Source organism: Pseudophryne corroboree, chromosome 4 (genome assembly GCF_028390025.1).
Source record: "Pseudophryne corroboree isolate aPseCor3 chromosome 4, aPseCor3.hap2, whole genome shotgun sequence".
Lineage (NCBI taxonomy): Eukaryota > Metazoa > Chordata > Amphibia > Anura > Myobatrachidae > Pseudophryne > Pseudophryne corroboree.
This window is the reverse complement of record NC_086447.1, coordinates 770,124,729-770,140,116: the sequence shown is the minus strand read 5'-3', so window position 1 is coordinate 770,140,116 and position 15,388 is coordinate 770,124,729. Positions and strand designations below refer to the sequence as shown.

General features: G+C 47.9%; 1 protein-coding gene across 4 annotated transcripts in view; it reads left to right on the top strand.

The window, feature by feature from the left end:
* PUS10 (pseudouridine synthase 10) overlaps positions 1-15,388 on the top strand; it is a 236,160-nt gene that overhangs the window by 193,796 nt on the left and 26,976 nt on the right. For all 4 annotated transcript variants that reach the window (XM_063918222.1, XM_063918221.1, XM_063918223.1 and 1 more), the window contains exon 16: positions 3,172-3,314. In XM_063918222.1, the coding sequence (XP_063774292.1) occupies positions 3,172-3,314 (143 nt within the window). The remainder of the gene's footprint in view (positions 1-3,171; positions 3,315-15,388) is intronic.

Below are 15,388 nucleotides of genomic sequence, written 5' to 3'. Positions count from 1 at the left end.
CTTGCACAGTGCATGCGCCCCATGGTGGGTGCACACATAGGCACAGCTGCAATTGGGACACACAGTGTCAGAAATGTATTGGAAATGTGCTGGGAGTTCCTGGGCAGTAGTTGGGAGATGGCTGTTCAGATGCACGAAAATGGTCCGTCTTATGGGAGTGTCAGTGTACTGGATGTGAAGTCAGATGCTGAATCAGTCACATTGGAGGCCTCACTCTGACAGATAATCTGTACCTGGTATAGGGCTTCTGCAAGCTTAGATGGTGCAGTTGATGGTTGTGTGTAAAAACACAGCAAGAGGTATTGCAGCGTCTAAAGACAAAGTGGGAGTCTAAGTCTTTATACCAGCATTAGCACGTAGTCACTGACTATACACCTGTACACCAGGGAAACGGCTTATACCAGCATTAGCACGTAGTCACTGACTATACATCTGTACACCAGGGAAACGGCTTATACCAGCATTAGCACGTAGTCACTGACTATACATCTGTACACCAGGGAAACGGCTTATACGTACCAGCATTAGCACGTAGTCACTGACTATACACCTGTACGCCAGGGAAACGGCTGATACTAGCATTAGCACACAGTCACAGACTATACGCCTGTACACCAGGGGAAGGACTGATACTAGCATTAGCACACAGTCACAGACTATACGCCTGTACACCAGGGGAAGGACTGATACTAGCATTAGCACACAGTCACAGACTATACGCCTGTACACCAGGGGAAGGACTGATACTAGCATTAGCACACAGTCACAGACTATACGCCTGTACACCAGGGGAAGGACTGATACTAGCATTAGCACGTAGTCACAGACTATATGCCTGTACACCAGGGAAACGGCTGATACCAGCATTAGCACGTAGTCCGATTATACGCCTGTACATCAGGGAAACAGCTGATACTAGCATTAGCACACAGTCATAGATTATACATCTGTACACCAGGTGAGGGATGATTCCAGCATTAGCACACAGTCAGACTATACGCCTGTACACCAGGGGGCGGGCTGATACTAGCATTAGCACGTAGTCACAGACTATACATATTTACACCAGGGGAGGGATGATACTAGCATTAGCACAGTCACAGACTATACGCCTGTATATCAGCGGAAGGGCTGATACTAGCATTAGTACATAGTCAGACTGTACGCCTGTACACCAGGGGGATGGATGATACTAGCATTAGCATGTAGTTACAGAGTATACGCCTGTACATCAGGGAAAGGGCTGATACTAGCATTAGCACACAGTCACAGACTATACACCTATACACCAGGGGGAGGAATGATACTAGCATTAGCACACAGTCACAGACTATACGCCTGTACACCAGGGGAAGGACTGATACTAGCATTAGCACGTAGTCACAGACTATATACCTGTACACCAGGGGAAGGGCTGATACTAGCATTAGCACATAGTCACAGACTATACGCCTGTACACCAGGGAAAGGGGTGATACTAGCATTAGTACATAGTCAGACTATACGACTGTACACCAGGGGAAGAGCTGATACTAGCATTAGCACATAGTCACAGACTATACGCCTGTACACCAGGGAAAGGGGTGATACTAGCATTAGTACATAGTCAGACTATACGACTGTACACCAGGGGAAGGGCTGATACTGATACTAGCATTAGCACATAGTCACAGACTAATATGCCTGTACACGGGGTGAAGGGCTGATACTAGAATTAGCACATAGGTGGTCATCCGAGTTGTTCTCTCGCTAGCTGCTTTTAGCAGCATTGCACACGCTAGGCTGCTGCCCTCTGGGAGTGTATCTTAGCATAGCAGAATAGCGAACGAAAGATTAGCAGAATTGCTACTAAATATTTTCTTGCAGTTTCTGAGTAGCTGCAGACCTACTCCTAGATTGCGATCAGCTCGGTCCGTTTAGTTCCTGGTTTGACGTCACAAACACGCCCTGCGTTCGGCCAGCCACTTCCCCGTTTCTCCAGCCACTCCCGCGTTTTTCCCTGACACGCCTGCGTTTTTTAGCACACTCCGGGAAAACGCTCAGTTACCACCCAGAAATGCCCCTTTCCTGTCAATCACTCACCGATCAGCACTGCGACTGAAAAGCGCCGCACGAACAACAGCAAATCTACTAAGTTTTGTGTTAAATAACTTCGTGCATGCGCTCTGCATACCATGCGCAGTTAGCAACAAATCGCAGCATAGCGAAAATCGGTAACGAGCGAACAACTCGGAATGACCACCATAGTCACAGACTAAACGCCTATACACAAGGGGAGGGCTGACACTAGCATTAGCATAAAGGCACAGGCATAATTACATAAAAAGATGCTAAACCAGTCACAGCAGCGCACAAATTAGATTCAGCCCCTTAATCTAAGTGTATCTTATTTTCAGCTTGTTTTTTTATTCTTCACTTAACCATTTAGGACCTGAGTCAGAGTTGGAAGTAAATTGGGCATACAGTATGTAGCCCCTGAAATGCCTGTATGGATTAATGTGAATATTGGCCGAAATGCAGAGTTGCCTTGCCCTGTGTGTGCTTCATCATTAGCATTAGCGCATACATGCTCTTACCTTATAAAGAGAGACTGAAACGTTGGATATGTAATCGACTACCTGTTTAACCATCCTGTGAGTGCCGCCCACCTGCACCTGTATGTGCTTGAGGTTTCGATCCTGAGAGGGCACCTAGGCAAGGTACCATATGTATTGAGGGGAGTGCCAATCAAAGATATATTTATTTATTTTTACTTTTAGTCACAACATAAGTATATGAAGACTTGCGTGCTGCATAGACCGGAACGGGCTATACCTCCCAGCATTTAAATTCACAGTTGAGACAATTAGCTCTACCTGGTGCATCATACATTATCCAACCAACCATATTCATCCTCCTCTGAGCAAGTCCATTACACTCCTTTTGGAGTTCAAAAAGCTGGGACTATTCCTGCTGTCTATTTAGACTATTTAGGGCAACATGATTTTACTACTTTTTTTGTCGATTCAATTATGGATGACCTGAGTTTTTATTGACATTCGCTTTATTCTAAATGTTAGTTATGCTAAATTATAATAGTTTTTTCAGTAATTTCTGGAACTGGTTTCTTTTTGCTCTCCAACCCCCCACCATTCTTGTTCAGCATATCCCGTAACTGATCGTTTCTCACAGGAGATGAAGATAATACAGAAAACGCCTCTCCGTGTTCTTCACCGCCGACCCTTGGCTTCCAGAACTCGTGTTATTCACAACATGAAAACAGAGTATGTAGACGAACATCATTTTCACCTGTATTTAAAGACACAAGCTGGGACGTATCCTTTCTTATCTGCAGCACAATTATTACATTATCATAGAAAGTTTAATCACATATCTTATTAGTTGTTGGCACACACTTTATTTTCACAGTAGAATAAACAAAACGGGGATCTACAGTAAATAGAGAAATTATTAAATCTGTTTATATATGGGATAACAGATTCATGAGGAGTTTTATGGCCATATTTATAACAGATTTCTATGGCTATGTTTTTCACTTGTGCCCAGTGTAATGTTAAAGTACCATGTGGACAGGCGTTGTGCATGAACTATCAGGGGAGGCCTGGTGTCCCGCAGGCGTTTGGAGGCGCCCATTCTGCCTTGGCTGAGTCAGCTTGGACATAGGCTCTGGGTCAGTTGATCTCTAACTTAGTGAAGCTAGTTGCGGTTCATTGAGAGGATCAGATTAGGGTGACTGTTGCGACTGGTTTTTCAGTGCGGGAAACAGAGGCTCTTACTCCTGGCAGTGCAGTTCCTCAAGCAGCATCTGATCCACTTTAGTTTCGTACCATGGAGCACACGGCATCAGGATTTGAAAAAGTTTAAACTTATTTCGTCAAGTCAATGTGATGCCCACATCTGATTGAATTGCATGAGTTGTTCTGATTTTTTGGGGACAAATATATCTCAGTGTATGTGCAGAAAAATTGGATTTTTGTCTTACCTATAAAATACTTTTTTCTGAAGCCATGGTTAACGCTGGAACCATGGTATAGTCTGGCCATGGACCGGGAACCAAGGATGTAACGTCTTTGAGTGCAGTGGGAGAGGCCACTCCTTGCCTACTCGCAGCTTGCCCCATGCCAGTCAGTTCTTACTCTACAAGCCAACGAACAGGAAAGGAGAAACCAAACAGAACACCCACCCCCATGATGTCTGAAGAGGCACACATACTGAGACACCAAATTACCCGCAGAGAGGAGCGGACGGGTGGGCGTCAAGTGTTAACCATCGCTTCAGAAAAAAGAATTTTACAGGTAAGACCAAAATCCCCTATTTTCCTTCAGCCAATGTATTGACACTGGGACTTTCCACAGCAGCCCCTTACGCGCGAGAACGCTCCCGAGCTGCACCGAGGACCTGATGGCCAAAAGACGCATCAGCTGAGGTGAAGGTGTCAAATCTGTAGAACTTTATGAATGTATGCGCAGAGGACCATGTAGCTACTTTGCAAAGCTGCACCACAGAGGCATCCCGATGTGCCACCCAAGAAGTGCCAATGGACCAAGTGGAATGTGCCCTGACTGATGCCGGAACCGGTCTCCCAGATAAGGTATAGGCCTGATGGATCATCACTCGTATCAAAAGTGCAATAGTCTGCTTAGAGGCTGGCCAGCCTCTTTTGTGTTCATCATAAAGGACATCTTGCGAAACTGCTCCATGTGTCTCGCATAGATGTGTAAAGCTTGAACAACATCCAGAGTGGCTATAGCAGCCTAATCCTCAGAAGAGTCTTTAGAAGCAATGGATGGCACAACAATCTCCTAATTTTTGTAAAAATTGGAGACAACCTTTGGAAGGTTGTCAAGACGGGGGCGAAGTACTGCCCGATCTGGTTAAAAAACTAGAAAGGAGGGTCTGTGGTACATACCTCCCAAGTCGGAGAGACTGCCCACTGAGGCAGTAGCCAACAAAATTGACTTCCATGTAAGCCAGTGGAGCTAATTTTCTTCTAGCGGCTCAAACATGGCTTTTTGAAGTGCCCGGGGAGAAGCAAGGCCAGATCCCAAAGGATGAACAGGCGGAACAAAGGGGGGTTGATTATGGAGAACCCCTTGTAGAAAAGTTTGAACAGCCGAAGACCAAGCTACTCGGTGTTGGAACAACACTGAGAGAGCTGACACCTGGACCTTGAGTGAAGCCAGGAGTAGGCCAGAATCCAAGCCTGACTGAAGGAAGGATAATAGTCTAGATAAACAGTACTGTCATGGCGCAAAACAACGTGCTGAACACCACTGGAAGTAGGTGCACCACACACGATGATAATTTCTTAACGTAGAGGGTATACATGCCGAGATGATCGTGCTGATGACCTGGTCTGAGAAGCCTCTGGCCTTCAGGACCAACTTCTCAATAGCCACCCTATCAAAGCCAAACAAGGAAGGTTCTGGTGGAGACACGGCCCTTGACACAAGAGATCTGGCTGCAAAGCAAGTCCCCAAGGAGAGTGGATGGACAGACTGAGTAGGTCGGCGTAACAAGCCGGTATCGGCCAGCTGGAATCAATGGGGCCTGCCGTCACCCCTTCCAATTTCAGCTTGCAAAGGACTGTCTGTGGAAGCGTGGTTGGGGGAAACAGATAAACCATGTGAAAGTTCAAAGGAACTGCCAAGGCGTCTATCAGTAAGGCCCTGGTACGAGCTCCGTAGTGAGGAAGCTGTGATTCTGATATGAGGCAAATCGGTCTATCTGATCTGACCACAGCAAAGCACCAATTACTGGAAAACTTTGGGATGTAGGGACTACTCGCACAAATGAACATCCTGTCTGTTGAGGAAGTCTGCCTCCCAATTTTGGACTCCTGGAATGTAGGCCGCGGACAAAGCTGGTAGGAACTTTTCTACCCATTGAAGAATGTGGGACACCTCCCACATGGCTGCTTGACTGCGAGTTCCGCCCTCATGATTGATATATGCGACCGCAGTGGCATTGTTGTACTGGACATTTACCGGCCAGTGATGCAGTAAGGGACCTGCCTGGCAGAGTGCCCGGTAAACCGCTCTCAGTTCCAGCACATTTATCGAAAGGTGTGTCTCCTGAGCATTCCAGTGACCCTGAAAGAAGTGATCCTCCAGGACGGCTCCCCATCTCCATAGGCTGGCACCTGTCGTGAGGATGACCCAGGATTAGAAAGGAGTGACCCTTGTCCAGATCTGATGTCTGAAACCACCACAGCAACGAAAGACGAGTCTCTCTGGAGAGGATGATAAACTGAGACTTGAGGTGAAGAGAGGAGTGATTCCAAGTTCGATGGAGCTCCAGTTGAAGTGGTCTGGAATGGAACTGTGCATATTCCACCATCTCGAAGCAGTAGACCATCTTCCCCAGCAGGCGCATGCAGAAATGGACGGAAACCAACCAGTGGGATAGGAACTTCCTAAGCAATGCTTGTAGGGATTTCCACTTGTCCTCAGGGAGATAGACTCTCTGTGCTTTTGAATCCAAAAGGGCTCCAAGATGGACCATTCGCTGAGACGGAGTCAGGCTGGACTTGCGCTAATTGTTCAGCCACCCGTATGCCTGTAACATGTTCAGAGGATGGATGTTTTCTTGAAGACTGGCCTGAGTTGTTGCCATCAAAAGGAGGTCGTCCAGATACGGCAGGATACAAACTCCCTGAAGCAACAGGTGTGCTGTCATCACTGCCATCACCTTGGTTAACACCCGAGGAACCATAGAGAGGCCAAAGGGAAGTGTTCGGAACTGGTAATGTTCCTTCCAAATGGCAAACCTGAGAAATTTTTGATGGTCCTCCCGAATGGGGATGTGCAGATAAGCGTCCTGGACATCCAAGGAGGCCATGTAATCACCCTGGTCTAAGGGCTGTAGGATAGATTGCAACAACTCCATTCTGAACATTGGAACCCTGAGGAAGTGGTTGAGGTTTGGTATAGGATGGAAGGGCCCATCCGGTTTGGGAACCAGGAAGAGGTTTGAATAAAAATCTGTTCCCTTCTTATGAAAAGGAACCGGCTTTATTACCACGGCTGAGAGCAGAGAACGAACTGTGTTCAGGAGAGCGGTAGCCTTGCCGAAGTCTACAGGCAGACTCATCAAAAAATATTTTCTTGTGGTGTGACCTCTGAAGGTTAGAGAGTAACTCTTGGACACAATGCCCCTGATCCAAGCATCTGACATGGTGTGTTTCCAGATATTGGCAACAAGAAGAAGACGACCGCCCACCCTGGACACCACCTGTCAGGATGCAGGCTTTTCTGGCTGCTTGGGTGCCTGACGACATCCAGACCAAGACTGGCAGCCTTTAGACTTTAAAGGCTTGCTTGGAAGAGCATGGTACCGTGAGGAGGGCTGCCCTTTTGCTTTCCCTTGAGGATGAAAGGAGCAAAAGTTTGTTGACCGAGGCTTTGGAAGCTGCAGCCATAGCCACGATCTTGTCCAGCTCAGGTCCGAAGATGATGGCCCCTGAAAAGGGAAGAGCCTCTAAGGCAGTGATGGCTAACCTTGACACTCCAGGTGTTGTTGAACTACACATCCCAGCATGCCCTGCTACAGTTGTGCTATTTGGCCATGCTAAAACTGATGCAGGGCATGCTGGGATGTGTAGTTCAACAACAGCTGGGGTGTCATGGTTAGCCATCACTGCTCTAAGGCCATCTTTGACTCGCTGTCTGCGCCACAAGAACGTAGCGATTGAGATGGCAGAGACTTTTGAAGCAAAGTTACCGGCATCTAAAGCTGCATCTCCTAAGTAGGTATTTGCCTCCCAGATGAGTCCATTGATTAAGGAGTGTAACCAACTGCAAGGCAAGGACAAGCCAGAGCGTTGCTCCTGCGTTGGGGTATATTGACTTTAGGAATTGTTCCAACTTTCTGTCTGTTGGTTCCTTAAGTGATGTAACGTCAGTGGTGGATTTCACCAGACGCACAATGTGCGCATCCACCGGTGGTGAAGTTTCCCATTTGTTTCTCTAACGTCCTAAGTGGATGCTGGGGACTCCGTAAGGACCATGGGGATTAGCGGCTCCGCAGGAGACTGGGCACAAAAGTAAAGCTTTAGAACTACCTGGTGTGCACTGGCTCCTCCCCCTATGACCCTCCTCCAAGCCTCAGTTGGATTTTTGTGCCCGAACGAGAAGGGTGCACACTAGGTGGCTCTCCTGAGCTGCTTAGTGAAAAGTTTAGTTTTAGGTTTTTTTATTTTCAGTGAGACCTGCTGGCAACAGGCTCACTGCATCGAGGGACTAAGGGGAGAAGAAGCGAACTCACCTGCGTGCAGAGTGGATTGGGCTTCTTAGGCTACTGGACATTAGCTCCAGAGGGACGATCACAGGCCCAGCCATGGATGGGTCCCAAAGCCGCGCCGCCGGCCCCCTTACAGAGCCAGAAGACAGAAGAGGTCCGGAAAATCGGCGGCAGAAGACGTCCTGTCTTCAACAAGGTAGCGCACAGCACTGCAGCTGTGCGCCATTGCTCTCAGCACACTTCACACTCCGGTCACTGAGGGTGCAGGGCGCTGGGGGGGGGGGGCGCCCTGAGACGCAATAAAAACACCTTGGATGGCAAAAAAATGCATCACATATAGCTCCTGGGCTATATGGATGAATTTAACCCCTGCCAGAATACATAGAAAAACGGGAGATAGGCTCCGCCCCCTTATCGGCGGCCTTATCTCCTCAGCACACTGGCGCCATTTTCCCTCACAGCTCCGTTGGAGGGAAGCTCCCTGGCTCTCCCCTGCAGTCACTACACTACAGAAAGGGTTAAAAAAGAGAGGGGGGGCACTAATTACGCGCAGTATTAAAGATACAGTAGCTATAAGGGGAAAAACACTTATATAAGGTTATCCCTGTATATATATAGCGCTCTGGTGTGTGCTGGCAAACTCTCCCTCTGTCTCCCCAAAGGGCTAGTGGGGTCCTGTCCTCTATCAGAGCATTCCCTGTGTGTGTGCTGTATGTCGGTACGTTTGTGTCGACATGTATGAGGAGAAAAATGATGTGGAGACTGAGCAGATTGCCTGTAATAGTGATGTCACCCCCTAGGGGGTCGACACCTGAGTGGATGAACTGTTGGAAGGAATTACGTAACAGTGTCAGCTCTGTATAAAAGACAGTGGTTGACATGAGACAGCCGGCTACTCAGCTTGTGCCTGTCCAGACGTCTCATAGGCCGTCAGGGGCTCTAAAGCGCCCGTTACCTCAGATGGCAGATATAGACGCCGACACGGATACTGACTCCAGTGTCGACGGTGAAGAGACAAATGTGACTTCCAGTAGGGCCACACGTTACATGATTGAGGCAATGAAAAACGTTTTACACATTTCTGATAATACGAGTACCACCAAAAAGGGGTTTTATGTTCGGTGAGGAAAAACTACCTGTAGTTTTCCTGAATCTGAGAAAGTAAATGAGGTGTGTGATGATGCGTGGTTTTCCCCCGATAACAACTGATAATTTCAAAAATGTTATTGGCATTATATCCTTTCCCGCCAGAGGTTAGGGTGCGTTGGGAAACATCCCCTAGGGTGGATAAAGCGCTCACACGCTTGTAAGAACAAGGGCTCTACCCTCTCCTGAGATGGCCGCCCTTAAGGATCCTGCTGATAGAAAGCAGGAGGGCATCCTAAAAGGTATTTACACACATACTGGTGTTATACTGCGACCAGCAATCGCCTCAGCCTGGATGTGCAGTACTGGGTTGGCGTGGTCGGATTCCCTGACTGAAAATATTGATACCCTAGATAGGGACAGTATATTATTGCCTATAGAGCATTTAAAAGATGCATTTCTATATATGCGTGATGCACAGCGGAATATTTGCCGACTGGCATCAAGTCTAAGTGCGTTGTCCATTTCTACCAGTAGAGGGTTATGGACACGACAGTGGTCAGGTGATGCGGATTCCAAACGGCATTTGGAAGTATTGCCTTATTAAGGGGAGGAGTTATTTGGGGTCGGTCTTTCAGACCTGGTGGCCACGGCAACAGCTGGGAAATCCACGTTTGTACCCCAGGTCGCCTCTCAACATGAGAAGACGCCGTATTATCAGGCGCAGTCTTTTCGTGGGCAAGCGGGCAAAAGGTTCCTCATTTCTGCCCCGTGACAGAGGGAGAGGAAAAAGACTGCAGAAATCAGCCAGTTCCCAGGAACAGAAACCCTCTCCCGCCTCTGCCAAGCCCTCAGTATGACGCTGGGGCTTTACAAGCAGAATCAGGCACGGTGGGGGCCCGTCTCAATGAATTTCAGCGCGCAGTGGGCTCACTCGCAAGTAGACCCCTGGATCCTTCAGGTGATATCTCAGGGGTACAAATTGGAATTCGAGACGTCTCCCCCTCGCCGTTTCCTAAAGTCGGCTTTACCGATGTCTCCTTCTGACAGGGAGACAGTTTGGAAGCCATTCACAAGCTGTATTCCCAGCAGGTGATAATCAAGGTACCCCTCCTGCAACAGGGAACGGGGTATTATTCCACACTGTTGTGGTACCGAAGCCGGACGGCTCGGTGAGACCGATTCTAAATCTAAAGTCTTTGAACACTTACATACAGAGGTTCAAATTCAAGATTGAGTCACTCAGAGCAGTGATTGCGAACCTGGAAGAAGAGGACTACATGATGTCTCGGGACATCAAGGAAGCTTACCTTCATGTCCCAATTTACCCTTCTCACCAAGGGTACCTCAGGTTTATGGTACAGAACTGTCACTATCAGTTTCAGACGCTGCCGTATGGATGGTCCACGGCACCCCGGGTCTTTACCAAGGTAATGGCTGAAATGATGATACTCCTTCGAAGGAAGGGAATTTTAGTTATCCCTTACTTGGACGATTCCCTGATAAGGGTAAGATCCAGGGAACAGTTGGAGGTCGGTGTAGCACTATCTCAGGTAGTGTTGCGGCAGCACGATTGGATTCTCAATATTCCAAAAATCGCAGCTTATTCCGACGACTCGTCTTCTGTTCTTAGGGATGATCCTGGACACAGTTCAGAAAAAGGTGTTTCTCCCGGAGGAGAAAGTCAGGGAGTTATCCGAGCTAGTCGGGAACCTCCTATAACCGAGCCAAGTCTCAGTACATCAATGAGATGGTTCTGGGAAAAATGGTGGCTTCCTATGAAGCAATCCCATGCGGCAGATTCCACGCAAGAACTTTCCAGTGGGACCTGCTGGACAAATGGTCTGGGTCGCATCTTCAGATGCATCAGCGGATAACCCTGTCACCAAGCACAAGGGTGTCTCTCCTGTGGTGGTTGCAGAGTGCTCATCTTCTAGAGGGCCGCACATTCAGGACTGGGTCCTGGTGACCACGGATGCCAGCCTGCGAGGCTGGGGAGCAGTCACACAGGGAAGGAATTTCCAGAGCTTATGGTCAAGCCTGGAGACATCACTTCACATAAATATCCTGAAGCTAAGGGCCATTTACAATGCTCTAAGCTCAGCAAGACCTCTGCTTCAAGGTCACCCGGAGTTGATCCATTCGGACAACATCACGGCAGTCACCCACGTAAACAGACAGGGTGACACAAGAAGCAGAAGGGCAATGGCAGAAGCTGCAAGGATTCTTCGCTGGGCGGAAAATCATGTGATAGCACTGTCAGCAGTATTCATTCCGGGAGTGGACAACTGGGAAGCAGACTTCCTCAGCAGACACGACCTCCACCCGGGAGAGTGGGGACTTCACCCAGAAGTCTTCCACATGTTTATAAAACTCGACAAGTATTGCGCCAGGTCAAGGGACCCTCAGGCAAGAGCTGTAGACGCTCTGGTAACACAGTGGGTGTACCAGTCAGTGTATGTGTTCCCTCCTCTGCCTCTCATAACCAAGGTACTGAGAATTATAAGATGGAGAGGAGTAAGCACTATATTCGTGGCTCCGGATTGGCCAAGAAGGACTTGGTAACCGGAACTTCAAGAGATGCTCACGGAGGATCCGTGGCCTCTACCTCTAAGAAGGGACCTGCTCCAGCAAGGACCCTGTCTGTTCCAAGACTTACCGCGGCTGCGTTTAACGGCAGGGCGGTTGAACGCCGGATCCTGAAGGAAAAAGGCATTCCGGATGAAGTCATCCCTATCCTGATCAAAGCCAGGAAAGATATAACCGCAAAACATTATCACCGCATTTGGCGAAAATATGTTGCGTGGTGCGAGGCCAGTAAGGCCCCGACGGAGGAATTTTCAACTAGGTCGATTCCTACATTTCCTGCAAACAGGAGTGTCTATGGGCCTGAAATGGGGGTCCATTAAGGTTCAAATTTCGGCCCTGTCAATTTTCTTCCAAAAAGAACTAGCTTCAGTTCTTGAAGTTCAGACGTTTGTGAAAGGGGTACTGTATATACAGCCTCCTTTTGTGCCTCCAGTGGCACCTTGGGATCTAAATGTAGTTTTTGGGTTCCAAAAGTCACATTGGTTTGAACCACTTAAATATGTGGAGTTAAAATATCTCACATGGAAAGTGGTCATGCTGTTGGCCCTGGCCTGGGCCAGGTGCGTGTCAGAATTGGCGGCTTTATCCTGTAAAAGCCCTCATCTGATTTTCCATTCGGACAGGGCGGAATTGAGGACTTGTCCTCAGTTTCTCCCTAAGGTGGTTTTCAGCGTTTCACCTGAATCAACCTATTGTGGTGCCTGCGGCTACTAGGGACTTGGAGGACTCCAAGTTGCTAGACGTTGTCAGAGCCCTGGAAATATAGGTTTCCAGGACGGCTGGAGTCAGAAAATCTGACTCGTTGTTTATTCTGTATGCACCCAACAAGCTGGGTGCTCCTGCTTCTAAGCAGACTATTGCTCGTTGGATTTGTAGTACAATTCAGCTTGCACATTCTGTGACAGGCCTGCCACAGCCAAAATCTGTAAAAGCCCATTCCACAAGGAAGGTGGGCTCATCTTGGGCGGCTGCCCGAGGGGTCTCGGCTTTACAACTTTGCCGAGCAGCTACTTGGTCAGGAGCAAATACGTTTGTAAAATTCTACAAATTTGATACCCTGGCTGAGGAGGACCTGGAGTTCTCTCATTTGGTGCTGCAGAGTCATCCGCGCTCTCCCGCCCGTTTGGGAGCTTTGGTATAATCCCCATGGTCCTTACGGAGTCCCCAGCATCCACTTAGGACGTTAGAGAAAATAAGAATTTACTTACCGATAATTCTATTTCTCGTAGTCCGTAGTGGATGCTGGGCGCCCATCCCAAGTGCGGATTGTCTGCAATACTGGTACATAGTTATTGTTACCAAAAAATCGGGTTATTGCTGTAGTGAGCCATCTTTTCTAGAGGCTCCTCTGTTATCATGCTGTTAACTGGGTTTAGATCACAAGTTATATGGTGTGATTGGTGTGGCTGGTATGAGTCTTACCCGGGATTCAAAATCCTTCCTTATTGTGTACGCTCGTCCGGGCACAAAAATCTAACTGAGGCTTGGAGGAGGGTCATAGGGGGAGGAGCCAGTGCACACCAGGTAGTTCTAAAGCTTTACTTTTGTGCCCAGTCTCCTGCGGAGCCGCTAATCCCCATGGTCCTTACGGAGTCCCCAGCATCCACTACGGACTACGAGAAATAGAATTATCGGTAAGTAAATTCTTATTTTTTGTCTCCTTCCGCCATAGGATAAAAGGCAGACTATTTCTTGGTAAGAACAAACTTCTTCTTTGAATGAGACCAGTCCTCCTTGAAGAGGTCCTCCAGCTGTGATGAGGGTGGAAATACAGAAGGGCCCTTTTTTTGTGTTTGAACAGAGGAGTTTGCGAAGCCGGCTGTGGATCCAACTCCTGAATCTGCAGAACCTCCGTGACCGCTTTCCTGAGAACTTTCACCCTTGTAAGTGACATACGCTCCTCCTGAGGCGTCGGTGCTTCCTCAACTTCTGACCCCTGTCATTCTGGATCCTCTTCTGAGAAACTCTCTGAACTTTCGGTAGAGCAGATATCGCCGCATTACCTGGGGCCCTGTGCTTAGAAGATGATCCTAGGCCTTGGAGATTATTACAAACCTGAACTAAACCCTAAACTGACTGGGATAGACCCGTGCCGGTTCCGTCGTTTGCTGAGGTTGGGAAGGGGCTGGATCTGCCGTGGGCACTGCAACCAGAAGAGCTCTGGAGGCTGCTAGTTGGGAGGCCAGCTCTCACATGGCCAGAGACAGTGAGGCTGCCCAGTCTGGCTCTGACAAAGTGGAGCTTCCTGCAGCAGCCCCACAAGGCCCTCTGGAACAGCAAGGGTCACAGAGCCCTGTGTGGTCCTGCGTCAAGCAAGAATCATTTTCCGTGCAGGCTGTACAGATGTAAGCATGCAGCCATTGCATTCTCTTCTCCTTCTGGGAGGCTTTGGAAGATCCCTGGCTAGACATGATGAACCTGTAACAATAGTACAGGAATACGAACACACACACACCTAATAGAATAGTAAAGTGGGTAGAGAGGGCAAGGACACTTGACCAGTGAACCACAAATAAAAGAATAAGTGGGTCGGGTACTGAGATTGTGAGCCCAACATAGAAAGTAGCTACTGTTCAGGAAAACAGAGATACTTCTACAAAACTAGCGAAAAAGCTAACAATACTGTATATGCAGAAAAAATAAGCTTACATACAGTATATAGTACTAGGAATCCTAGTATACAGTACTCCTGGTCACAGTGTAAGACAATATAGGCACCGTGATCCCAACCACCAACACAGTGAGGTGAGGTAGAGGAAAATACAACCTGGCAGTAGAAACAGTGCTGGTATTGGAGGCAGGCGAGACACTCTCTGTAATGCAGTCTGCAGCTCAGTCAGAAGCACCAGGAACCCTCTTTGTAGAAAGAAAGAGTCACCTCAGCGGAGGATAAACTGGCAGCTCCCCCTCTGCTTGTTTTCTGAAGCTCAGCCATGGTAAAATGGCCGCTAGGCATGAGGGAGAGGGAGGAGAAAGGACCCTGAGGCGGGAAGCATAATGATAGGAATCAGCCTGCAGGGGTGGGGACGGAGCTATGGGAAACTCACCCCCTAGTCTGGAGCCCCCACGTTTTTACGTGCAGGTATAAAATATTTAGGAATTATATGGTATCCTACACATTTTATTTCTGCATGTGAAAACAAGTTATTCCGTTTTAAAAAGTATACAATGTACTGCATCAAAGGAGGGAACCCCTGTGTTCATTGCTGCCAGAATGGAGGAGATACGTTTGACTTTATGCGCTATAAATATTTCAGGTGCATAAATTACTGAAAACACACACTTTCAATTAATATTTATATACTTTTATATCTAGAATTCAAAAAAAACAAATTGACAAACATTTAATATCTTATAAAACTGGTAAGTGTACGGCATCCAATGTTATATGAAATAGTTATAGCGCATAAAGTCAAAAGTATTTTTTGTATAGTGTTGTAGTGCGGTTGGTTACTAATCATAGTTGTGTGTA